General features: G+C 46.6%; 3 protein-coding genes and 2 long non-coding RNA genes across 14 annotated transcripts; 3 read left to right on the top strand and 2 right to left on the bottom strand.

Moving 5' to 3' along the window:
- Positions 1–796: 796 nt before the first annotated feature.
- Positions 797–12,874, bottom strand: LOC116768637 (reticulon-3-B). Of its 7 annotated transcripts, none has more exons than XM_032659403.2 (7): positions 11,989–12,874; positions 7,378–7,413; positions 2,124–2,331; positions 1,930–2,031; positions 1,715–1,821; positions 1,529–1,634; positions 797–1,429 (listed from the first exon to the last, which is right to left on the bottom strand). In XM_032659403.2, exons 1-7 carry the CDS (start codon positions 12,659–12,661, stop codon positions 1,375–1,377), a joined length of 1,287 nt encoding a protein of 428 aa, XP_032515294.1. In that variant the 5' UTR covers positions 12,662–12,874; the 3' UTR covers positions 797–1,374. The 7 variants fall into 7 exon arrangements, with proteins under 7 accessions (XP_032515294.1, XP_032515298.1, XP_032515297.1 ...); XM_032659407.2 differs by lacking the exon at positions 11,989–12,874 and adding an exon at positions 10,818–10,948; XM_032659406.2 differs by lacking the exon at positions 11,989–12,874 and adding an exon at positions 7,497–7,646.
- On the top strand, positions 11,112–12,132 carry LOC133319677 (uncharacterized). The gene is made up of 2 exons (XR_009753223.1): positions 11,112–11,382; positions 11,455–12,132. It is a non-coding gene; the product is annotated as an uncharacterized LOC133319677 (long non-coding RNA).
- A 509-nt stretch (positions 12,875–13,383) lies between the features above and the next one.
- LOC116768330 (serine palmitoyltransferase 2) lies at positions 13,384–18,988 on the top strand. 2 transcript variants are annotated; one of them, XM_032659019.2, is made up of 6 exons: positions 13,384–13,704; positions 16,040–16,231; positions 17,422–17,576; positions 17,646–18,310; positions 18,388–18,733; positions 18,798–18,988. In XM_032659019.2, the coding sequence occupies exons 1-6, from the start codon at positions 13,471–13,473 to the stop codon at positions 18,898–18,900; spliced, it is 1,695 nt and encodes a 564-aa protein (XP_032514910.2). In that variant the 5' UTR covers positions 13,384–13,470; the 3' UTR covers positions 18,901–18,988. The 2 variants fall into 2 exon arrangements, with proteins under 2 accessions (XP_032514910.2, XP_032514911.1); XM_032659020.2 differs by lacking the exon at positions 13,384–13,704 and adding an exon at positions 15,724–15,925.
- On the bottom strand, positions 15,120–15,530 carry LOC133319675 (uncharacterized). Its single transcript, XR_009753221.1, has 2 exons — positions 15,292–15,530; positions 15,120–15,159 (listed from the first exon to the last, which is right to left on the bottom strand). It is a non-coding gene; the product is annotated as an uncharacterized LOC133319675 (long non-coding RNA).
- A 197-nt stretch (positions 18,989–19,185) lies between the features above and the next one.
- LOC116768331 (SID1 transmembrane family member 2-like) lies at positions 19,186–26,580 on the top strand. 3 transcript variants are annotated; one of them, XM_061524869.1, is made up of 18 exons: positions 19,189–19,602; positions 20,029–20,098; positions 20,164–20,269; positions 21,733–21,843; positions 21,939–22,084; positions 22,245–22,355; positions 22,979–23,062; positions 23,147–23,323; positions 23,429–23,594; positions 23,665–23,742; positions 24,130–24,335; positions 24,406–24,564; positions 24,639–24,821; positions 24,978–25,095; positions 25,187–25,309; positions 25,402–25,518; positions 25,627–25,738; positions 25,812–26,580. In XM_061524869.1, exons 1-18 carry the CDS (start codon positions 19,523–19,525, stop codon positions 26,191–26,193), a joined length of 2,529 nt encoding a protein of 842 aa, XP_061380853.1. In that variant the 5' UTR covers positions 19,189–19,522; the 3' UTR covers positions 26,194–26,580. The 3 variants fall into 3 exon arrangements, with proteins under 3 accessions (XP_061380857.1, XP_061380853.1, XP_032514912.2); XM_032659021.2 differs by having other exon boundaries at positions 19,192–19,602; positions 23,680–23,742; XM_061524873.1 differs by lacking the exons at positions 21,733–21,843; positions 21,939–22,084 and having other exon boundaries at positions 19,186–19,602; positions 23,130–23,323.
- Positions 26,581–26,640: the final 60 nt, after the last annotated feature.

The following is a 26,640-nucleotide window of genomic DNA, read 5'->3' as shown; positions in this document are numbered from 1 at the left end:
CCTGTTCACCTAAAAGTGAACTACATCGACCAAACGTTTCAAAATGTTTGTATTCCTATCAACTTTCATCATCTCATGCTTGGCGGCAGCTTTAAAAAGTTGTTTAAATCGGAATATCCAGCAGCTATCCAGACATTATTATTAAAACAACAAACAAGAAAAAATAACTTATTTGTGTTCACACGACCTGCTATACAATTTAAACTATCTTAATACTTTTTATTAAAACAACGAGTAACATTAACTTTTTTTAGTTAAATCGAAACTTGACACAGACCTTGCCCTTGTTATTATTTTAATTTTATCATCAAACGACTAGTTTAAAAATGTACTCGTAATCAATTTCTTTCAACACACATCACCAGGTCAGAGCTCACAGAAATAATTATTCTTAATTCGTTAATAAATTTACTATATTATAGAAAATATGCACCTTGTAGTTGTGCATCCGGCCGCTCTCGCTGGGAAGCGGCGCTAGCAGCTAGCAGTTTCTTTTAATGTTAATAGATGGCACTTTTAACAATTTTGTCAAATCCTGAATCTAATGACAGTAATGTCAGTAAACATTCGTATTGCGTAATGTTTGATTAATAGTATGTAAGGAAGAATTGAACAATATAGTTGTTGTAGGGGTAGAGTAAGCCGTGCTTATTTGCACATGTGGCGTGCATACCACTGTATACAGGGACATGTGACGTCCTTGATACCCAGTCAACGTATAACTCCGGGCGTCACTTGCGACGGAAGGGATCCCTCGCGTTATTGTTCCGTGATCGAGTACAAGAGAAAGATGGTCTCAAATTATACAACCTTTTATTAAGATAAAAACAAGACATATATATTAATTTCATAACCGAAACATAAATGTATCCATTGCACTCTTCAAAAGATTTCCAATTTACAACATAAAATTTTAAATAATCATCATAATTTACACAAGAAATGCTGCGGGTCATCGACCTCGAGCGCAGGCGTCAGCTTAAACACTAGGAACTAGTCGGTAGAGGGGCGAAGCGGCGGAAGCTATGCTTAGAGACGGAGGAAAATATAAGAGACAGAAAGTAACAAGCTTCGAGACTCGTCCGCCTCGCAGCCTGGGGCCTCGGGCCTCGCACAATGAAACCATCTCATAGTTCGACAATTATTTTAATTTAAAATTTCAAAAAGCAAATACAATAATCTCCGCATGACTCGTCTCGTAAAGCTTTACACGTAATTAATGTGTTCATCGAATACAAGTAATTATGAATATGACAGACGGCGAGGGACTCCGGCGCCGAGCTGACGTGGGCGGCGTTGTCACGTGACGCGGGAGGTGGCGTGTGTCGTGTCGTCCCCGGGCCGGTCGTGTCGTGCGCGTCACGTGCCGCCGCTCTACTTGTCCTTCTCGCTCTCCGCCTTCCGTCCCAGGGGCACGGCCGCGCGCACTCTGAGGGACGAACGCACACGGCGTGAATATTAAAGAAACACACGAGGAAACAAACGGGCCCCGCTCGCGAGCTCCATGTGTCGGAGAGTCGGTACGTACTTGGCCGAGATTTCGTTTATCTTGGCGCGCGCCAGCTCCAGGTTGGCGTCCACCTGCGCCTTGTTCATCTCGTACGCCTTAGGCAATGTGAACAGAGCTATCCAGCCTGCGGGAGAAAACAGGGTTAGAGACACGGGGAGGAGACAGGGAGGCGAAAGAGAACGGGGGCAGAGGACGGATCCTCACCCAGGATGATGAGCGTGATGCCGTTGAAGCAGGCGCCCACGTACGTGAGGCACCACAGCAGCACGCCGAACTTGAGGGAGTCGACCAGGTCCTCCACCAGGAACAACCTAGAAACACCGTAACGAGCCGTGAGCAATTGAACGGACTTAACACAGTGAGGGCGGCGATAGGAACATTCACATGTGTCATATGAAGAGTGTGTCTGGGAACCTCACCGTCTCAGTTCAGCGAGCGCGGCGTTTAGCTGCGCGGTGGCGGACGCGGCCAGCGACTGCGCGCGCTCCACCGACACACTCACGTCCTTCTCCAGCAGCCATCTGGAACGAACAGAGCCACGTCATCACATCGGCACGCCACAGGCGTAGCAGCTACGAGGAACAGTTAAGTTATCAGTGATCGCAGTGGTTACTTGAAAGGATGACCCTCGTTGGTCTTCTGCACGGCCTGCAGCACGTTCTTGTAGATGCGGAAGGCGACGGCGGCGACGAGGGCCAGCAGCGAGCCGTACGCCAGCACCGACACCACCGAGCAGCACGCGAGCGCCACCAGCAGCACCAGGCCGGCACCCAGAGCGGCACCCGACCGCGCCGCACACCGCCAGTAGATCAGGGACTCCACTGAACACAGAGACACGGACTTAGAGGAAGCGATCAGAGACAAGCGATGGATCGAACGTGGTGATGACTACTGCACGGAATGTATGACTGCTGTCGAATGGATGGTCATAGTGAAGGATTGTATGATCTGGTGCTCCGGGGGCTCGGGGCACGTGGCGACTTGCGACTGGGGGAGGTCAACAGAACTAGACAACGACACAATAAAAATTATAACATATACGAGTCAAAGGCGATCATAACAGAACATAATAGACAAACGATGACAAGGGTTATAATAACAAAAGAAATTTTTGAAGAAAAAAGAAACAGATTTGTTGAATGGAAACGAGTAACGGGATTCAAGACGTATCCGTCGAGTGCGGCTCAGAGAACCGGTACCATCACCGAAAACGACTCCCACATAACACGCACTCACTGTGCGGTTAACGACGGAACACTCTGACATATTAAACACTATTTATAATAGTCCATCTATTATTATTTAGAGACAGCGTCATCTTCACCGACTAATAAATCGAAAGAAAGGTTTGAATCGAGTCGCCTGCAATCACCGACGTTATAATACTTATAATAAAGCACACTGTTATTCATGAAAAATGAAATAAAACAACGAACACATCTTCATTGTACGAGATATCCGTCGAACAATATGTTGACCACGTTAGCATCGGCAGGATCGGCTCAGGGATTACGGCGGTCTGACTCAGAGCGGTCCGGGTACGGAGAGCTGAACATGAAGGTGACGGATGTAATATGGCGGGCGAGGTCCTGGGCCGTACCTGGTCCTCGGGGCGGGAGTTCCACTGACGAGTTGAATCGTGACGACTGTCTCGGGCGGGCCATGGTCGCGGAGTGAGCGCTCGCTCCGACAACACCACACTACACGTCACCGACACGCGGCCCGGACTCCGGCGACACACACACGTACACAGTGTCGAGTGACAGGTGACAGGTGACAGGTGACAGGTGACGTTACAGCGGATGAAACGCGATACACTGGACGGGGATCGGGTGAGCGAGACGGTCACGTCAGAGCGGACAGAGGCTCACAGATACTAGAACACACGACAGACCACACAAAAAATATAACAAGCGAGATGCGAGGCGAGGCGACGCAGGATTACGTGCATTAGATTGTAAAATATAATTTGGAAAGAGATATAAGTTTGGAAAGAGATATGAAGTGGAGATTTTAAGCAATAAAAAACGATGGGATGTTATATACAATATACACTCGTATATTGTAGCACGATAAGAAGCACAGGATGATACGATCACATGAAATACAGAGAACGACAACACACGCGACAACTGGTTTGAGATCGAAGAAAACGAAACTCGCCCTCCGGGGAGAGTGAGCGGGTCGGGCGATGGTGATGTAGGTCAAGGGACAGCGACGCGACACGACACGACACGACACTGATGACGTGTCGTGTCCCAATGGTACGGGGCTTCGATAATATAACTCTTATAACGCGTCTCATAAAGATCTGACGTCCTTGTGCAACCGACACACTCATGCACCATAGACTAGGTTTAAAATGATATTTTAATCGTGGGATATGTTATCGTTCCACTGGTAAGAAATTGCCGCTAAACTATAAGAGCAGGCTTTCACACTGACCGGGGCTATTGAAGACTAGGAAAAATAATTGAGTATAATTTAGACACGATGAGGAATTAGAAATAAAATTTCTTTAAAGAAAATATTTTATATAACTATTAATTGCATTTTCAATGCCCTTCAAAAGACCAGAGCGACGGACTCATTAAAGATAAGAGGGTCAGACGGTGTTGTGTAACAAGAGTACGAATCGCGCGAAACATACGGATAGGGACAGGAGAGGACAGGGATAGGGATAGCTGGAAGGTTGTTTACAATGTGATATGTATGTCGAGTGTTCCTCGATCGATGTAGTCTGTAGCGGCGGGGAGGGGGAGGGAAGAGGGGCTGGAGGAGCGGGGCGCGGTGCACTGCGGCCATCACGTACACTATCAACCTTATACAAAGTGGGACATACATTTAGGTTGGATGAGAAGATGTCAGAGAAATAACATTCCGACTCATAAACATGACTACATCCATTTGGCCCGTCCACGTAACAACGAGGCGCTCAGAAACGTTACGATATAAAATTATTGTAGCGGTGCGTCGAAACGCCCGAAGACTAGAACAGTGACGATACTACGACTAATGTCAGACGTTATGAGGTCTTTATTAAACAAACACGAGTTAAGCGGTCGAGTTTCATGAAATGGCGAGGAAATCGATAGATAAGAGTCGTTACAGAATGTAAAGTCAGACCTCGCCTTGGAGTACTGGAGCTACGGCTACTATTATTAAAATAATACTAATATTTTCGGATTAACGCGTTATTTTATTATTTTATAAGACTTCATGCTCCCGACGTTTCGGTTACCTTGCAACAAGCGTGATCACCTCTGCGCGTTCTGCCGAAAATATTAGTTTTATTTAAATGAATACTCGGAAATATGAAGCAACAGTTAGATGAAAGAACGACCTGGTTGGTTACACTCCTAACTAACACTACTAATACATTTTCTATAAAAAAAAAACAACTTTATATGGAAATTGTCAGAGACAGGGAAAGACATTTAAAAGGTATTTGATGGAGTCAAACCGCAAACCACGAGCGAAGAGTGCAGTTCAGACAACAGGGATATGTCATGTGAGGGAAAAACATTATAGATCTTTAATATACATTACCGGTAGGAAAGACAAACGTTAGACGGTGAGTTACAGAGGTCGGTGAAGACAGACTTTAAAAGAGACGCTCAAAATGTAGCACTTTATAAATGATACGGTTACTCGCTTATCAGTTGTTGTCCGAGCGATAAAGATTCACTCGAGAATGTGGTTCTCGCGAGAGAAAAAATAGTTCCTGTTAATAAACAAACAACGAAATGAATTATACTCTAATAAAAAGTATAAGGAAAGCAGTGGAGCGAACGAACGGAGCTGTCGCAGGCGGAAAGCGGGAATAATAGCAGACGATGCGGAATGATAAGGGTGTATATTATAAGCATAGGACGCGTTAATATATAAATACAAGTGACGCGACGACAGTCATTATGCAAACCCAAGACCTTAAGAAGTTCATCGAACACATGGAAAGATGAACAAAACCCAGACTCGTTAAAGCATGCGTTTGATGTGATGCACGGTTTGGAATACGGTCAGCTGAGCGAGCCGGCTCCGGCACAGGTGTGACGCGAGTTGGAAAATGATAAATAGAGATACTCAGACATTATAATGTGATAGCGGGACAAAGATGTACGCGAGGCGCAGAGGACGGCACGGGAACAGAATGGAATGATTACGATAGAGTATTAATACTACGACAGAGGGACGAGCGGAGCAACGACTACACATAGTGTGGATAGTTCACGGTTGTTGATACACTAGCTGGGAGGCCGCGGACTATTCATTAGATAGCGGCCACTAATTCAATACTAACCGATGGAAACTTTCAATGCCGATTATACACCGAACATCGCCGAAGTGGAACAAACGAACGATGGTGTCATAACAAGACTCACACAGTATGTACTACGTAGAGCACCATGACGAGAGAGGTCCTGGGGAGGAGCCGACCGCGCGAACAGACTCTACTACCGTACAAGTGGATCCCACACTCACATGTTATAAAATATAGCTGGCGTCATACAACCACAACAAGCCAAGATGAACGACACGTCTATGGAAACACTTATAAAGGAACTGAACTTGGTGTTTATTTTCTGTACGAGATATTTTAGTGCAAGGAAAAATAAAAGATTTACAGGACATCATTAAAAATTTTAAATGACTTGAACACGTGTCGGAGATGAGGTTCGTAACCAAAAAGTTCTTAAAACAATAAGTTAATACGGGTTTATTAATATATACAACAATAAACAAATATTAAAGACTAAGTGAAATTAAAAAGTAAGACTAAAGGTCGTTTGGTGTGAACCGTCAGCGTCATTGAGTTACTTCGTTAAAAACAAAGCGGTGACTAGCACCGTAAAAAATATGACGACATCCACGGAGTAGAGGACACACGGCGCCAGAGTGATTGTGACCTCGGGGTCAGCTCGAGGAAGGCTCGGGTGCGGAGCTTGCTGGGGTGGTGGGGGTACACGACGTATCGGGGAAGCGGACCGGCCGACCCTTTCCTTGTTTTTTTGCCCTGATGGGCACAAGAAAAACAAGGACAATCACCATCTGACACGAGAAGACGACGAAATGACAATAGTAGTAGATACAAGGATAGAAACAATAGAGTTGATGACCGAGAAGGACCTCGAGCGTGAAGTGGCTCTGTTTAACAAATAACAGTGTAGTCGCCATCAAACAGAAATAATCGAGCGTTCATTCTGGCGAACAATGATTCTAATTTCATCTTGGCACATGCCGTGTCTGTCACTTGACAGACGACCGCTGCGGCAAGACGGCCGCGGACGTCGAGTGACAGACGGACCTCGGTACACTCCTAGCATGACGAAGATACCGGGAGACTCACTCTAGTATAGACAACGATTCAGGTGTCATGGTTGTGAAGGGACAGAGGCCGTGGATTCATATATGACATGAAAAGTCAGCGTGTTAAAGCTAAATGATTATCATTACTCTATCTACTTTATCGGTTCTAAAAGATAACAATTCAGCGGTACGTGTGCGGACTGTGGACATTCATCAAGCGATTTATCTATGTCAGAGGAGAACTATTAATTAATTAGTGATGTTTGTGACGAGCGAACAAATGACAGTCGAGATAGTGATACATTTAGAACGGACTGGGATTATTATTGTCGGAGGTGAGCCGAGGTGTCAGGTGGAGCGCATGGTCGGCCCCGGCCCGGAGCGACCCGGCCTGACACGCTATCGATCGAGAGCTCCGTGGACGCTTACTACACACCGATTAAACTATGACGTTTCAATGTAATCATGCAGCTACACATAGAGAGACCCAGGACGATTGCGCGCAGAGCGCAGTTCCGTCCGATTAATGAACTACCGGGTCGGCTCTATTTTTCACTCACCTTCGGGGTGTAGCCTTTGCGGGTCGAACCAAGCATCTGCAAGAGAGGGCTGCGAGTTAGAGGGTTAGTGGCGATAGACAGAAAGTGGAGGGCGAAGAGAACCCGGCACCGAGACTTACTTGGGTCGAGTACGCTGCAAAGGGTGGGCCCCGTATCCGCCATCGTCATTTTTACGTAATATTAAAACCCTAAAGGATGCGCGAACCTAGCGCGCGCCGCGCCCGAACCTCGCGTCGATACTGGCGGCCGGGGCGCAGCTCCCCCCGCACCCCGCGCCACTCCGGCGCCCCCTCGCCTCTCAACCCGCCCCCGCGGCGCATGCGCAATGTCAATCGCTATCAGTGCGCATCTGCACTTCTATACCGCTGCACTACCACCACCATCACCACCACCACCAGGAAAGAAGAGGTTCGGAAGCGATTTTTAAAGATTAGTAGGTTAGAGACAATACTGAATACACAGACAGAAACACAAAGCGTTTAATAATCCAAAACCATCACGCTAATATTTATACAAGAGAGAAATACACAGACACATGTTCATATATATACATATGTAAATGTGTCATGAGCGACACATCATACAGCAATCGTCGCCGATTATTTACAAATGCTGGATTTTATATACTTGTACTAATAACTAAGATGTGCCTTTCATGTTCCGTGCTTTATACCGTAAGGTCGTTATGTCATATGGTATACATTAATTCCGAAGCGTCCTTCAAGTCTGCCTTTTACGTAACGTTGACTCGTAAGTTGTTGATGACGACTATTAAATAAAATTTGTATGTAATAAAAACACCGACCGACTTCCACACACTCACGAACACGCTACGGACGAGGAAACGAATAGACGAATCGCGAGACTTGGACGAGAGGAGTTCGAACGTGGAGGTAGGTGGAGGAAAACGAAACACCCTTAAACAGAATCGGAATTAAAAAACGTCTCTTAGCAGAGGGCCGAAGTGAGGAAGGAGGCGAGAATAAGGGGACCTTGGACTTAAAAAGAAGCAGTTGAAAAGACTAGCTTAAAGATCGAAATAATTCGGTGTCCAAACTGAAGACTAGTTCGATGCGTTCGCTCGCCGGAGAACGAATTGGTCAAGTTCAAGGACCCCGCGTCCAAAAGATACGACTCATGCACGAGACCTTCAACGGCGAACCGATTTTAACAATCACATTAATAGAATGGTGACGACCGACAACTTTTATTTTTTATATTACTTATTTGACTTCAAATACTTGAAGGGTAATTCAAAAAGTTGTTATTATTTCCCTATTTCAATGAAGACGTGTTGCCGTTTCGTTGTGTGACCTCCTGTATGAAGAGGGTTAGCTAAATTACAACTTTATACCGTTGCAATACGTACCGCAGGACAATACATTTTAAAGAGATGTATGTGAGGGTAATCAGAAGGAAAGCGACAAAAGCACTTAAATTATCTTGTAATTAAATAAATATTGTTGCATTACATGACAGGGTACACTCGTATAGAATACATCGGTAATGTTTTATGTGACATTGTTTGTCATCACACACCTACATCACGCTAGATTCCCGTGATAAGATACGAGAGGACCAACTGAGAGATTGACTCTGAATGCATTCAGACATACACATTGTAAGGATGCACAATACAAGTGACGGAAACAGTTTAGGACATGCGTAGAACGACAAACCGTGTTGTAGGTAGTGTAGGCTGACTGGGCGGGCTGTTGGATATGTAATAATATTATAAAGACGAGGACGACACGAGGGATCCAACACGCACAGGAACTCTACTCTACTACAATCAGAAACAAGGTCTCTAATCAGAGATTTACCGTCTGGTATGGTCTATATACAGTAGTTCTTTAATGCTGTACCTTCTATTCTGCAACTATAATATATTACCGTTCTAGACGGTCAGTTACCGAGTTCCTCATCCACCAGATCAGAGCTGAATGTATCATAATAGACATACATTTATATTATGATACTTAAACAGTCTTTTCCTCCCAATAAGTGGGCTATCATGATTAATAATAATAACAGCCCCCGTTTTGTGAGGTAGTGCCTGCTAACCTGCTGTTAGAGTTAGCTAGGTTACTGCTAACACCATCAATCCATAGATATTGGACATCGAGTAATTATAATCTGACAAGACGTCTAGTGACTGTAGAGGAGGAGGGGGAGAGCGAGGAGAGGGAAGGGAGAGAAAGACGAAAGTATGTATGTATGTAACGTCCCTCCCTCAGTATAAAGGGTAACAACAAATTTCCAATGAGTCACATGAATTCCCGGCACTGTTTTCATTTTAACCCCATGTTCGTGTATCCAAGGCACCGCGTGTCGTCGAGTACACAGCGGCATATTTTGATGCTGAAGGGAATACTAAGCGTTTCTCTTAACTATCAATTTGTTTTCCAAGGATGTGTCGGCCAACAAACCACTCGCAATCTTTACCAAGAAAACGTGGTATGACGAGTTTCGGAGCGTCCAATACTGGAACTCTCTATTCATACAAAATGTGACCTGGCCGGTGGTGTTTGTCTCCGAACACAGCGCGGCGCGTGGTATCGATCCACTCCCCAACCCTCTGACCCTCCCGGCCCCCTGACCCCCTCCAACCAACACCCCCCCTCCCCCCGGCTTTTCCGACCCGTTCAGACTCCATCAACATATTTTATAACTAGGTTCTCCTGGCTCGTCTCCGCCGTGTATCCAGTATTCCGCAGAACACTTCCTAACATAGCAACTCATCCGTTCCTAGAGGGCGTGGTAATGTTTTATGTAATATCAGTAATGGACTATTAATATATTTTCATTGATAAAATATAAAATTCATATTTTTATAAAAATATTCGCGTCTATTGAATGAGGACACATTTAAAGATATCGCTTATGATCGTCGCCTTCACAGTACACTAACAAACAAAGCCGGTGACGTACGGCCGGTGGAAACGTACTTAAAAAAATAGGAAGGAAGCGGGTCGGTGACTCATCCAAAGAGCAGGTGTCACACACTGCAATATTTATCGTATAACTTATACCCGATACAATGCACGTTCTAGAACTGATGCGGTTACTACCATCAGTATTTTTAACGTCATGTCCACCTCTCAGGATAGATCTCCATGTGTAACAAAAACACGCAATGTTATATTCGAAACAACGATTCGTTTCTATGCAATTATAACGATCAGAGCGAGAGCGAGCGCCGGTCCAGAATAAAAATAACACGGAATTCATTAAATACGTTCGCTTAGAGAAGTCGCTTTGAGATCCGAACGTGGGATATGGACTTGCTGCTCTCTGTGAGGCTAAACTGAGGAGTAGGAGTAGATTCCGAGACAGATGCGGATCGAGTGATAACACAACTACGTCACAAGGGAGACATGTCGGAACATGTCGGATTATACTTGTATCTGGGGTCGGGGCGGAGAGATCATGCCACTTACGAGTGAGCGCGTCTCCGACCGACGCCATGTCTCGTGCTGTCGACGGCAGAGTCACCTCAGTCCTTCTCTAAACACACCGTATCAGGTCGACGGAGGAGCTCCACGTGAGCTCACCGCGGAATGTGAATCTCTTATGAGCGACGCCGGCGGTCGGCTCTCGACTCGACATCCCAGCTATAATTAGCAATGCTACAATCGTCATCTTATGATATACATACCTATAGCTACAAACACACGCTGTGTACTGTGTACACCACTGTGACGTCTCCGGAACACAGTCACAGAGCGACGGAGACCATGCCAGTATATTAGATGTTTTCGTCAGTCTTTATCATTATCATTATCAGTGGAGCCTTGCAGCGATAACACGCCTGATGATTCATGACTTCAGATGACTGCCGGGTGACTTCATGCACCTCCCGTTATGGATCGAAAAGCCATTTCGAGAACAATGTTCAATGATGACTAATGTTGACGACTGGTTAACCGTTGAGCAATATGTTTTATATACGTTTTATTGATTACGCCGTTCTTTCATTTCATATAAGTGAATTGTCTAAAGAAGGTCGGTGGCCGACTCTAGTGGCGCATTCGTATACCTAATTGTTGAATTTAGGATCTGTATGAATCATTCTAGTCGGTGTCTGCAGCGCGCGGCGCGGGCCCGTTAGCTGGTGCGCGGTCATCGCTCCGAGCACCGTTCCACTCGACGGACCCCATCAGCCCCTCCATCCCCACAAGCCCCGTCAGCCGCGCCGATTCTCTTACCCCTCGCACTTTCCACTTTCATGACTATCTCTTTGATGAACACATTCTTATTATAGGTATTCATTTGCAAGGGAATTTCTAAGGCTTGAATAACATTCGATTCATAAAATAATAAATGAACACAAACTTGCGATTTGTTTTTAATAAAATGTGAAAAAAAAATCAATGAAACGATTCGTCGTTGACAATTAACAAGAAATAAGCAACAAAAACGCGCAGCGATCGTGACCGCGGAAACATTTAGAAACGACATATCATGTATTTAGCGATTAATAGCTCCTTTCGGAGAGTCATCGGCGGCAGAGTTCAGAGAACGAGCGGTAAGGGGCGGCCTTGTGGAGTGCAGCGGATCAATAAACATACGGTTTGGTTAAAAATAACTTAAAAGGTATTGACGACTCACCGAGTCCTATCTGGCAGAAGATGACCTCGGCCTCGATGACGTGAGCAGACGGAGCACGCGGGGGCTGAGGCGACGGCTGCACGGCCGGCTGAGGGGTCGGCTCCTCCTGCTTCTTCTGCACCGGATCCACGTGGGGCTGCATAGGGGCCTGTACCGGCGAAGGGACCGGCTTCTTCTGTTCGGGCTCCGGTGTGGGTTCCTCCGCTGGTGGCTTGGGCTCCGGTTTAGGTTGTTCCACGACCGGCTTAGGTTCTGCCAGTGTTTCGGATTTCAGATCGGGTTTGGGTTCAGAGACAGGAGCCGGGGCCGAGACTGCGGCGGCCGGTGGGGGAACGGCCTTAGGTGGCTCCGGGAGATGCAAGGGCGACTCCCCCGCTGTATCCGCGTCGGATTCGCTGTCCGTGAACTTGTCGGCGACGTGGTCCATCTTGTCGGAAACGGAGGGCGCCCGAGTCGTATCCACGAACTCGTCACGTTCCATGTCCAGGAAGCTCTGTGTGGCGTGTCTCGCCGCGTCCTGTTTGTGGAGAGGTGACTCCTCCGCTTCCTCTCGCTTCCCGTCCCGATCCAAATGTTCGAAGTCGTCCGTAGAGTCCTGATCGCGCTTCATGGTGGCTGGAGCCGCACCGTCGCCACTCGCCAACCCTCCTATTAAACCGTCCGAGCTATCCATTTTTATTTAATATGAAAGCGACTAGATGAGACAGATCAAAGTAATCAATAGTGGGTGCGGTGTCACTGAAATTAGGAGATATGAGGAGTGCGGAGGTGATCCTGTCGTGCCTCTCCGCAGTTTCGAACTGAAAGGTCTGCGCGCCGCTCGCCGGCTGCCGCTGGACGACGTCACTCAGCACGACAAACGGTATTACTCATCGCATGCGATCTAAGCTATAAGGTGTAGTGGGGGCGGTACTATATGCCGGTTGATTATCGAAAGTACTATATATAAAAACACTTGAAGTGATGGGATTATATTATCTAACGAATTATATAATAAAATAAAAATCTTATAAGTTCCTCTCAATCGAGTTTCCAAAAGGCAAAACTAATACGGATAGAAAGGCAGAAGGCTGTGTAAAAATTATTGACATACTAAAGTAGGGCGACTGTTTTACCGACCACTATTTCAGTTAAGTGAGATGTGACAAAGTAAAATTTCAAAAGTCTTATATTTCACTATAGTGAAGTCTTAATTATAAAATAAAATACCTAGAAATAACGGAATGTTTTTTTTATAAATTAACAATACTCGAGAAAAAAAATGTAAGGTTTTTAAACGCATACGGTAAACTTCAAAGTCATGAATTTTACGTCGATAAAACAGTGAGACAACTACAAAAATTGCGCTGCGGCGCTTCATTCAGCGTCAATCAATATTGTATTCGTTGAATGTAGTAAGGACCATTCGCAATCAGTGCTAATAAGCGACGGTTAGCGCTTCATGTACTGGTTGTAGTCGATTGAAGGATTCAGTCGCGACTAATGTCTTCACAAAGACAAAATTCAAATGTCAAAAGTACCATTTCAGCATTGACGTTTAGTGCGGTTAGGACGGCGAGGATGGTGGACACCACGGTAGTGACTAGTGTTGATTTAAGAGAAACTAATTTAAACAAAAATGTACAATGTAATGGAAGTAGTGAAAAAAATATCAATGGAAAAATACATCTACAGAATGGGTCTTTAAAATCTCAAACTATAAGTAATGGATCCAATGTGAGTTGATATTCATTTATTTCACTGTGATTTCTTCTTCACCCACTTTCTTAATTCTCAATGAATGAAGGACTTAGTTGCGTCGCTTGATCAGGAATTCTTTTGGCTTAACGAACTCCCTCGACTTGTTATATTGGAGCCAAACAATCCAAATAATTAGATAAACGTCAAGGTTATTAATTCTCCTACTTCAGTAATTGCTGTTAATTCGTGTTTCATGATTGCTGGAGATACTAATGTTTATAGTCGTGTTTGTTTATTATATTTAAATTTTTAATTTAGTTTAATGCCTGTATTACATATGTAAATTTTTAAATATTCCATATTTTTTATTTGTAACTAAAATTCAAATATCTCTTTTTCTTTCCTTTTATAATTGTCACGATTTTATAGATAGCTGACTATCTCAAGGACTTGTATATAAAAAATCAGTGCTTTCATAGTAAGTGAGTGAGTAATAAACCATAATTAGATCAGTGATAGCACAATATCATGATGATATGGTTAGTAATTGATTTATTTTTATTAATTAATTAGTAATTAAATGGCTTTGTCAATATATATTATAAAACAAAGTAACTCGCCGCATCTGTCTGCCTGTCTGTCTGTTCGCGATAAACGGAAAAGCTACTGCACCGATTATCAAATAGTTATCACCACTCGATGGCGTGATTCTTGAGGAAGGTTTTAGTATATAATTTGTTATGTTTATGTATGTACTTGTGTGTACATTAACGATATTTGTTGATTATGTCGGGAAAATATGAGCTGTCTGAGAGCTTTTAACGAAAACGCTGCCTAAAGTCTGTGAGATATAACAAAATAACATGATGGAATTGTCTATCTTATATAGGTGTACAGAAAAGTCTGCGGTGGCATATGTCCATACCTTAAGGATAACATAATATATCCATTTTACAACTTTTAAAAATTGGTATTCCTAAAGCATTTATTTGAAAATAAAATTTTTTGTAAATTAAATAAATTTTTTTGTAAAGAGCCCGTCCCTGGTACCTAGTTTAAGTTTAAAATAAAAGAGAGCCATAACATTTTTATTACTTTAAAAATATTTGTAACATGCGTCAGAATGCCATGTTGAGTACATTTGAAAATTATGGCAAAGATAACAAACAATAAGCTATGTACAGGTTTTACATTGCTCCTCTCATGGAGGTATTTGTTCTCTTCTCCTTGTGACTAATAGGTCCACATATAATATTTATAGTAGTAATCAAGAAGAGGCCGTGTGAGTCGTTAAAAATCCTTATGTTTTGTGAACTTATTCATTTTCATAACTAATATCAGTTTATTAACTTCTCAAGCACCAGTTCATTGTTTTTTGGGTGCTGATTGTCATATTCTTATGGAGTCCTCATCCTCCAGAGGTCTCAGTGTGGTCTTTTTGCAGGCAGTAAGTGCTCTCCTTACCGACTCATGTCGCTGACAACATATGTTCTGAAAAAAGTTCATGTCAAAACTCAACAGATACTTAATCGCATTTGCTAACTTATAAACCGGTTTGTAGTATGATATGGGGGAACAAACGTTATGTTACAATGACACAATTCAAATGCATCACTCACTCACTTAACAGATTATGTTGTTGTTGAAGCTTCAGTTTGTTGGGTCTTACATTGAATTATTAAAATGATGAGGTTTAGGCGCCAGTGAAGTGTGAAGGTACATTACTTAACATGTAATACTATTGACTGATGGCTGTAGGGAGTGTTCTATGTGACTTGTTTGTTTTGTGTGACAACACTCTCATAGTAACAATCTGGCTTCAACTAATGGACACATTAATAACATATAGTGTCTGATTGCATTAAGGTTGTAGGAAACATTTTTCTATGACCGGTCTCAATCTTTTATTATGAAAGTAGTTAGGACGGTGAGGGAGCACATATACACTTGTAGTGTCTAGGCTATGGACTGTCTCTTCCTGGCCAGCATCACACGGCTTCGTTCTGTCCACTCCTCCTCTCCACCTCTCCATCTGCATGTCAGTTAACACCTCAAACGATTGAAGACTTTCCGATGGCAGTGGATTGCTCATCATAAATAATAAATCGTATTTATATCATATTATCCTTATAACGTATGTTCCTTGTCCGCGCGTATTTCCCTCCCTGTCATATATTCCTCTCATTATCCTCGTATGTGCTTCGTGGTCACAGTCGACGGTCGACAACCAGCCATGGCGGAGGCGACTAAGTCCCAGGTTACCCACCGCATCACATCAGCTATACTAAAATTTTTTTGTAACAATGCGAGTTCCTCATCACGATCCAGCTGAGTAACTGGCGAGTGAACCTTCATTGTTTTTTGTTCATAGAAATGTAAGGACGAGAACGAGCGATTTCCGACGATGGACTGGTCTCAGTACGACACCTTCCCGGGCTCCTTCGAGAAGTGTTCCCTGATGACGGCGGCCCTAACTCACGTGGGCATGTACCTGCTCATGTTTCTCGGCTTCGTGAACCAGCTGCTCTTCAAACCGAAGGTGGCCACCGAGAGGAACCGGGAGGTGAGGGACTAGTGATGTTCGGACGTGTTCCGGAGCGCGTTCCTCTGTTAATTACATTATTGTGATTGAATGACACTCGGGTTGTATGATCGTGACGCTAGATGCTCGTTCAGTTGAAACGTGAAACAGACAAGTCACCCCGACGGGAGAGTCAGACTGAACCACACTCCCCGCTTGTCGAACGTGTCTTTCATCCTGTCGTGTCGTGTGTAGTGCGAGCCTTTCTCTGCTCAGCACGTCGATCTATTAATATTTATAAGTCGCCCGAGTATAACAAGTGCTCGTTTTCTCTGTAAATGTATCGTCGCTGTATTTTCCTGCTTCTCCGTGGTGTTACGTCTTGTTTGTTAACATCCTCCGCCGTTTTTCCTTCCTGTTGTCTAGAACTGTATAAACTCGTACGACCACATCTTAGGTATATAATAGTCCGTGTTGTTATTTTATTATTTTCCGTCTGATCCGAAAATTAGTGCTCTCACCCTCCCCGTCCCGCAGCCACGCACACTTGTCTCTCAATTTCAAGAAACTCATTCACTAGCTACATCACACGAGGTGTGGTGTGTCTATGTGTGTTATGTAGATGGCGTATGTATTGATAATCATCGCATATCGATCATAAGGAGGTTATTCTAAACAATGAGTTATTTAAATAATTGAGGACTTGCACGAACAGGGAAGATCCAGATCCGTCATATTTTTTATCTCTACTTATTAATACGACCTTCTATAGCTACAAGAAAAAAATGAGGCGCTGCAATAAGTTTCACTAAAAAAAAAATGTTGGGAAGTTTAAGGCCTTTAGCGAATTATGAGATGAAACAAGAGCGTCGACAAGAGTGGTTTCTTAGATCAAGTCGAAATTTGAACAGGAATAGAGACAGACATGTTTAATACCCATGACGGTATTAAACATTTGCGATAAAAAATTATGATACCATTGACTTTGATCGAAACATTTCTGAAAAAGGTCCTAAATAAATGTGCATATCATTAAATTGTTACACCGCAACTAAACTAAAACACCGGAAACTAATCGGCCTCGAACTATATTTTGAACAATTAGGAGTCGGGCGCACATACATGAAACGAATAGCGTCAAGGTGCGACGTGGTCTAGCCCGCAATGTTAATATTATGTCGATGGTGTGACTACATGAAGGTCAGTACGTTCTAAGCAGACCCGCTGTCCAGGGCTACGCACCGCTGTACAACCCGTTCGAGCAGTTCTTCTCCCGCTACGTGTACCGCCGCGTGCGACACTGCTTCAACCGCCCCATCAGCTCCACGCCCGGCGCCGAATTGACGCTCAAGGAGCGCCACACGGACGATTACAACTGGTCCTTCAGGTGCGAACCTCGCTCCACAGACCCCCGACCCTGATCTCTTCCGACTGACTCATAGCCTCTCGCCCCCAGGTTCACGGGCAAGGAAAAGCGCTGCATTAACCTGGGCTCCTACAACTACCTGGGCTTCGCGGAGGCGTCCGGCCCCTGCGCGGAGGCGGCGGAGGCGGCCGCCAGGCGCTACGGCCTCGCGCTTGCGTCCTCCCGCGGCGAACTCGGCTCTACGCCGCTGCACGACGAGTTGGAGCGGACCACCGCCGGCTTCCTCGGCGTGGAAGCGGCCGTGGTGTTCGGGATGGGGTTCGCGACCAACGCGCTCGGCCTGCCGGGCCTGCTTGGGAGCGGCTCGCTCGTGCTCAGCGACGAGAACAACCACGCCTCGCTCATCCTGGGCCTGAGGCTCGCCCGCGTCGCCGTGCGCGTTTTCCGACACAACGACGTGCGACACTGCGAGCGACTGGCCCGAGCCGCCCTGGCTGAGGGACGTTGGACGAAGATCGTCATCGTGGTGGAGGGCGTGTACAGCATGGAGGGCTCCGTGGCGCCTCTGGCCGCTCTCGTGGCCCTCAAGAAACGTCTCGGCTTGTATCTATATCTGGACGAGGCGCACTCGGTGGGGGCCATGGGTCCACGCGGCCGCGGCGTCACCGACCACTGCGGCGTCTCCCCGCGGGACGTCGATGTCCTCATGGGCACCTTCACCAAGAGCTTCGGCGCCGCTGGGGGATACATAGCGGGTGTGTAGAAGGACCGCGGCTTCCCCGCTGTGCTCGCTTCCCTGGCCACACTGACCTTTCGCTCCATCCCTCCGCAGGCTCCGAGAAGCTGGTGGATTGGGTCCGTGCCCGCTGTCACGCGCACGGCTACGCCCACGCCATGTCTCCCCCGGTTGCGGCGCAGGTGCTGGCGGCCATGCGCGCCATATCCTCGCCCGTCGGCCTCAAGCGCGTGGCTCGTCTGAGGGACAACACTCATCACTTCCGGCGCCGGCTCCGCGAGATGGGCGCCATCACCTTCGGCCACGAGGACTCGCCCGTGGTGCCGATGCTGGTGTACACCTTCAGTAAGATGGCGGCCACCGTGGAGCGCCTCACGGAGCGCGGCCTGGCCACGGTCGGCGTGGGCTACCCCGCCACGCCCCTCAACAAGGCTCGCATCAGGTGAGTCCCCAAGTCGTCGGTGTCGGCGGTGTTGGCTGGCGTCTTATCCTCGCTGTTTCCGCAGGTTCTGTCTGTCGGCGGCGCACTCCCGGGAACAGATCGACCGCTGCCTGGATTCCATCGAGGCCGTCGTGGAGGAGGTGGGTCTGCGGTACTCCCGCCGCTAGCCTCCCCCGCGGCCGGCGCCGGGCCCGGGGCGACTCGCCTGTTGTTTTTCTAGTATAAATGTTATACTTAATAAATTATTTCCTTATACTCGTTGTTTTTATTTCCCGCGGGAGCGCGACGCTCGCTAAGGAACGAATCTATTTTACGAAATACAATGTAGTGATAAGGAAACGATTCCGTGCGGTCAGTCATGACAGAGATACGTTATCGAAGTGCCGCGGCCGGGACGGCGGGGGGGGGGGGGAGGCTGACCCACATCCCGGGGCTCGTACTCCTGGCGGCTCCGCTCGTGCATCACGGCCCAGGGCCCGGCGGAACCTGCCGAGTGACACGATCTGATAAGCGACCGTTCCTCTATCAGTGTGTTTGTACTACATTAGTGAGGTGTTATCGATGAGTAGCCGTACGTCGATACGTCGATATCTTGATACCCGTCCTGATAAGGTTCCTTATCCCCTCCCCTAGCCCCCCCTCCCCTCCCGTCGGTCAGTCGTCAGTCGGCCAGGTCGTAATCCTCGCGGGTATCTCCTCGGCCGCAGGTCGTTTTCCTTGTTTTGGTCGACGTTCCGTCTAGTGCGGTTCATGTGTGTCGTGTACCGTGTCCGTGTGTGAGTGCGTGTCATGTGGTGGTCGCTCCTGGTTTGGTGTTGCGTGGTGGCCGCCAGAGCCGAGCCGGCGCCCGTCACCGTCCTGCAGATGCGGTAAGGCAGATACGGCTCCGATTGACTTTTATATCATATTTCAATATTCGCGTGACGTGCTATTTAGTGCTATTTCCTCTTACGAATCTGTTTGACCGAAATTTACGATAACGAGAACGCTCGCGGTCGGTTTTAGAGGCGCTCACTATCGAGTCGGTGAGGTCAAGGTTTCGCGGACTCGTTAATAGATAAAAATCACACTTCTCACACATTCTTATGTTAAATCCAAAATTCCCAGACTTGTTTGAGGAGTCCACGTCCGAAAAGCGCATCCTGGCGGCCGTCAAATGTCACAATATTTGTTATTTTCAATGTATGAAAGATTCGCAGTAACAGAGTTAAAAATTGTGAGTTCGCTCACCTCGTAATCGGTAAACCTGTGTCTGTTTGTACGCTAAAGTAAGACCTACACTTGGGTGCCGACAGATTGACCTACAACGAGGTGCACGTGCTGCAGCTGAACGCCACCATAGAATATATACTGGAGTTGACACAGGTGAGCCCGCGGCATTCGAGCAGGGTGCTCTCCAGACAAGCACGTGAGATCCTCTGTTGTTACAGCCCGAGGGCGAGGCCGGCGTGGGTCCTATCCCCAGCACGGTGTGGGTGCAGGTGGAGGGAGGGGACGGCTCGCATCCTGTGCTGGTCACCGCCAGGCAACGAACAGGCGAGTCCTAGCAATATTAATAAACATAACTCCCTGTACGACCGTCTGACCTGGCTCAACTGTGTCATGAATGCGAACAGGTATATTTTCATTTCTAACAGAGTATTCCGGGCGTGTCCGCCTCCACTTCTGTAGGTCTACACTGGCAACTATCTCAGCTATTTCGTTTTTTATTCTTTTTTCACTTCTCACCCGTCGTTCTATCTCTTTATTCCTGATAAAACTCACTCCGTGCACTTCATATATTCAAATAATCCCTGTATATACCATGGAGCAGCTGTACCCGCATTGTAATATCCTCACTAAGACACATTACCTCAAAGCATAACTCAACAGGAACGAGTGTTCGCGGACTGTTCATGTCTCGGTCGCAACGCCATCTATCGAGAGTCGTCTGGACCGAGTCAACCGTGGGGACTCTCCCAGCCAGAGTGAGCGGGAGCAGATCTAGTCGCTGCTTACTCTCCAACCCCCATATAATCCCGTCCCGTCCAACCTCTCGTTGTATGTCTATCAAATATTTGTATGTACTATATGATAAATCACCTGTGTGTTTGTGTATAAAAACCTATGCGAACATTTAAGGCACTCCTTTTTGCAACCTACTACATTAAAATTATCTAATTTTAAAAGCAATGTTGTTTTTAAATGAAACTTCAACAATCGCCATTCAAAAGTTCTTGAAACGTCGGGAACATGTAGAGAGAAAGTAATAAAAAACGGTAGAAATATAATTTACTAAAAATCTTCGATATGAATAAAATTCTTTTTGGCTTGTATACCGTTTAAACACGTTTTCCCTGTGTTATTGTGAGAGTCACCCCTCCCTGGGCAGATGTATTCTGCTACGTTAATAATTTTTCAACGTATGACCTTTGTGTGTACCTAATTCTATTACACGTTTTTAATTTAATTTTTCTAATAGTTATGTCCACACTTGGTTGTCGGTTCCTGTGTCATGTCAGTTCCTTAGTCAATTTTTCGAATGACAGCCATACGTTATTACTTCTTCTATATCGTAGGCTAACACCACTAACGCCGCTAGCCTACGCCGGAGACATGTTTTTTAGGTTATCTGTAGGGGTAATATTATAAAACCCGATTTTCTCGTTTGGGTCATCTGAAAGAGAATGTAATCCTCTGTAGACACCGAACAGCGCTCGATTCCCTAATTTGAAGTTCGTCCTCGTCAACGCCATTGTAGCTCTGAGGGACTCTATCGTTCTTTGTCGTTATTTGTTCTCTCTTCTTAAATTGCGTTTTTTGTGAGATTCGAGTAGGATTATAATTTTCCATCTCTTGTCAGAGTTTTGATACACTAAGTTGTATCGTGCTTATTATCCTCGCCAGTATAATCTTGCATCCCATGTATTTCTTGTAACGTTTGGTCACTCGGTGACATCATGCCAGTGCGTAGGCTATTGTCTGTGAGATTCGTGTGTAATGTATTCGTACCGTCGTAGGAGCGGTAACCTGGCAGCTGCCGTTCGAGTCTGAGGGCAGACAGCTGTTCGAGTTGGAGCGCATGCTCTGTCCAGACGACACGGCCGATGACCCCGAAACCTCTGCTTGTTGTCAGTATTAGTTTTAAAACTTTTTTTGGTGAAAGTCCATTTCTTAAAATGTAGTGATATGAAATAGTAAGAATATTCTCCCGTCTCTCTGTCAGCCGAGGGTGTGGAGTCTGCTCCCCGTCAATTGTTTCTGCATGTATCGAGTGCGTGCTCTTCTCCGGTACGTGTGTCGTTGCGAGCGTCTCTGCCCCCGGCCTGGAGACTTCACCTGCAGCGGCCGCTCACCCTCACCGCTACCATAGTAAAAACCTGCCGTATACTAATCTTGCTTTTTTCATAACATACTTCTAGTGACTAATATATATAATAACTAAACATTTTCATGAAATGATATCCTAACAAAGATAGTTTTCAAGTCCGGTGTCAGTCCTGTTGATCTTTTATCAAAATATTTCGTCCAGTCTTCTCCCCGGGTGGTGTTCTACGAGTTCTCGGAAGGTCAGAGCAGCGTGCGCCTCACCCTGTCGTCGGAGGCGGACGTCTGCGCTACCATCTCCGTCCAACAGTACCAAGTAAGTCGGTCGACGTGGACTCATGACTACCTAGTTTAGCCATACGTCCTTTTACTAATGAAAATGCATTTGTGACTGAAGTAATGTTATATTAAAATTGACTCCTACATATTTATTAAAGTCTCAGCAAAAAAGTATATTCTATTCGATATGGCCTTGTACAGGCCTTTAACTGTTTTTCAAAAAATCTATGGATTTAGGTACTGTTTTCGAGGAATTTTTTGCTTCTCAATGGAGTTTCGAGAAATTCTGTCTTTAATAGCTTTTGTATTTCTACCATCACGCAGCCGCCCTATTATTTCTGGTTATATAGAGCCGAAGTGTTGTAGGTAGTGTCTGTGGATAGAAAGATTTGAAGTGTCTGGAATCGCGATAAGTGCAATCCTATTTTCTTGAACACCCCATTTTATATTGTAATCTGATAATTAAAAAATATTTTAAAAGACACAAAATCGAAAGAAGTTTTTAGAATATTATAAGTGTTCCATATACAAAATAATTTAAAAGTTGAAAAAAATAAAAGTGCAAAACTAACATTTTTTATGTTCAGACTAGTTATTAATAATTTTGCACACGATATTAAAAAAATACGTTTATTGTTATGATCACTACACACCTTCCAGTGTCCAATAGCTCAGTCTCTGCCGGAGGTGTCTGTGGTGGGGCTCCGTATGACCATGCTGCGATCGAGCAGTGTGCAGCTCCTGGTGAGTGTCTCAGCGACCGACCAGTTCGGACTAGCCAAACCACCCTGACCGGACCATTTCCTGATAGGGATCCTCCGTTTCCAGCGCGCAGACTTCCCTCGGGGGTTCTACGTAGTGTCCTTAGTGCGGGATACGGATCAGCCGTGCGGGGGTGGAGTCAACGATGACGGCTCCGACTGGTTATTCGAGGAGGTGTTCAAGGGGCGAAGAGTCGTGACGCGTGGCGAACAACGGCGCAAAGACCTCACGATCGCTGTAGAGGTTAGAATCGGTATATCTAACTGACCATCTCGCCAGCGACTCCAGCGCCCCTCGAGGTAGTATGTTATTTCCTCTCCCTGCCACGTTGTCGCCTATACTCCACAGCCGGCGCTGAGCCGCACGCAGTACCTGGTGGCGTCAGTGTCAACCCTGGGCCTGTTCCTCAGTTTCTACGTGCTTTTCGGTGCGCTCGTGGCCGCTCAGCGCTGGGCTCCCTTCGCCCGCGTGGTGTCTCCTCGCGCCGTGTTGGCTTCTTCCCCGGACACCAGCGGTGAGTCTCCGTCCTTCCCACTCCCCGGGCAGTCCGTCCCGCTTCGTCTCAGCCTTAGATCTCTCTAAAGTGTTCACTCTTACAGCGGTGGAGAGAGCGGAGGGCCAGTCGGAGGGCGCGGGCCGGGAGCCTCGCCGCCGCCTCTCCGGTCAGTATATCAGAATGTGATAACATCGACTTTCCATGTAACGAAATTGGTCACATTTTGTCACTAGTCAGATGCTCAGTAGATAAACAGATGTCGCGCTACTGCATCTAGAACATTTTAAAGTAGGTCCTGATGTATGAAGGTCATTTACTTCGTTCTTATTATTTTGAATTTTTTGTTATACTCTAGGATTTTACTACAATGTCTTATCTAAATGGCGGTAAATTTTAAACATTCATTATAACTTATATAGTTACATTGTGATGTTTGTTAAAAAATATTCTAATGCCCTTTTAAACATTTTATTAGTATTCCATAAGATGACTGCAGCACGGGTATTCATAAAGTAAATCCAACCTTTCAATATCTAACCACGAAACACTTCAGACGCTACATTCGATAGCAGCGACGCGAGCGACTCCGACGAGGAAGAGATCAACGACTCGGTGACGACCAACACCGTCCCGGGATCCGGCACCGAGCCAAGGTCGGGTCCGGGGCCGGACGTGCGGACCCAGGGGGAACAAGGCGCTAACGCTGGTACAGTCACCGACGGACCTCAGCCGGCTCCGGCCGTCACCGCCGAGGAGCAGGTATTGAGGCTCCCGCAGCAGCCGGCCACTTGCGACTAGCCTGTCCCTATAACTCTTCACTGATTCCCAGGGTCCGTTCGGTCTCCCGGCTAGGCTGCACCTAGCGGCGCTGGCTCGGCGCGGGGGCCGCACGCTCCGGGCCCGCTCGGATCGCTACCTTTCCATGCTGTCCACGGTGGCCGTGTTCTACGCGCTGCCCGTCATACAGTTCATCGCCGCCTTCCAGATCGTAAGCCCGCTGCCTGAACGCCGCCTCAACCGGCGTTACTTTCACACGTTTTCCTTTCTTCTTCTCTTCGCCAGATCTTGAACGTCTCGGGGTCGTTGGACATCTGCTACTACAACTTCCTTTGCGCTCACCGCGCCGGCGCTCTCTCCGACTTCAACCACGTGTTCTCCAACCTGGGGTACTTGCTGCTTGGGGCGCTGTTCATGGTGCAGGTGCGCCGCCGTCGACTGAGACGGAAGAGACGCCCCAGACATCAGGTAGCGATACCCCTAATTGTGTCATTTACAATATAAACACGTCTTCTTCGAAATCTTCATCTCACTATCTACACGACACTAAATCTTGTGACGATAATTTTAATAACCCCACAGATCTCAGTTAGCGTTATTTAACATTTGTAACCGTTCTACCAGGAATACGGCATCCCGGCGCACTACGGGCTGCTGTCGGCTTTGGGGGCCGGAATGATGGTGGTGGGCGTGCTCTCCGCCTCCTACCACGTGTGTCCCAACGGACTCAATTTCCAGTTCGGTAAGGGGCAGGGGGAGTGTAGTGTGATCTGTACCGTCTGTTCTCTCTGACTCTGTCCGAGTCTCTAACCGCTCTCTCTGTCCGCCTCCAGACACGGCCTTCATGTACGTGCTGGCGGTGCTAATGATGGTGAAGATCTACCAGTCCCGACACCCCGACGTGAACGCTCGTGCACACGCCACCTTCGGCGTGCTCGCCGTGCTGATAGCCCTCGGTGACTGAACATAACGCACGCGATAGATCCAGTCGCGAGACGCTCTTCCCTCTCAGTAATATATAACATGTGATGTGCTTGTCCTCGTACAGTCGTATGGGGCGTGCTCGGCGGAGGACCCATCTTCTACGGTCTGTTCACGGTGATCCACGTGTTCACGTTCCTGCTGCTGTCTCTCCGTATCTACTACGTCGGACAGTTCCGCCTCGGTGACCATTACACCCTACCGTCCTACCGCTTCGATCGTTCTCTTCGCTCGTTGTGTTATATCCTAGCCTTCTAACTCGACTGACCCGGTGACTTGTTGCATCTTCTAGAGAAGCAGTCGTTGGCGGCGGCCACGTCCGAGCTGCGTCGTCCACGATACGTCACTCGCCTGGTCCTGCTTCTCATCGCCAACGCACTCAACTGGCTGCTAGCCATATACGGGTAGGTTCTTCTTACGCCGCTTTTCGTGTCTCCTCCCCTCGTCCGTGTTTTTCATATTGTCGTCTCTCCTCAGGTTGCTGCAGCACAAACGCGACTTCGCGGGTCACATGCTGCAGATTCTCCTCGGCAACGCGCTGGTGCACATGTGTTGCTACCTTGGCATGAAGCTGGCTCACGGTGAGCGTCTGCGTTGGTACGCGTGGGTGCTGCTGGCGGGCGCGGCGGCAGCCTGGGTCCCTGCGCTGTACTTCTTTCTGTCTGGATCCACGGACTGGTCGTCGTCCCCGGCGCTGTCTCGTCACCGCAATCACGAGTGCTCGGTGCTGCAGTTCTACGACTCGCACGACCTGTGGCATATGCTATCGGCCATGGCGCTGTACCTCACCTTCAGCGTACTCCTCACGTGGGACGACGGTCTCTCCGCCGTCAAGAGGACGGACATCCCGGTCTTCTGATGACCGTCCACACGACCCGACTCGACTTTGACTCTTGGGTGATCTGTGATGAATCGTCTTTAAATTTCGATCGATACGTGGTGAAGTCTTTGATAAGGACGGCTATTAAAAAAATTTACTATAACAATATAGAAGGAGCACTGTTATTAACCCACACTTTCTTAAAATCTTGAATATCCTTCCATCTTTTTCGGAAATTTTTGTTAGCGTTTGTGATTCCTACATGGGCAATATAGTTATTATAGTCTAGAAACCCAAGTGTAAACCTAAAGAGAGAAGAAAATCAAAGAAAATGTTACATACTTTTAAAGCAATTAATGAACGACTTCACGGGTATTAACTACGAAAACCTTTTTTAATATTTTTAATAAAAATGTATTTTAAATATTATAGCTTTTTTGTGTGCCTTTAACAAACATTATCAATACCAAAAGCTTTATCGATCCA

Source organism: Danaus plexippus, chromosome 4, assembly GCF_018135715.1.
Source record: "Danaus plexippus chromosome 4, MEX_DaPlex, whole genome shotgun sequence".
NCBI classification, from domain to species: Eukaryota; Metazoa; Arthropoda; class Insecta; order Lepidoptera; family Nymphalidae; genus Danaus; species Danaus plexippus.
This window is presented reverse-complemented; position numbering and strand designations above follow the sequence as displayed.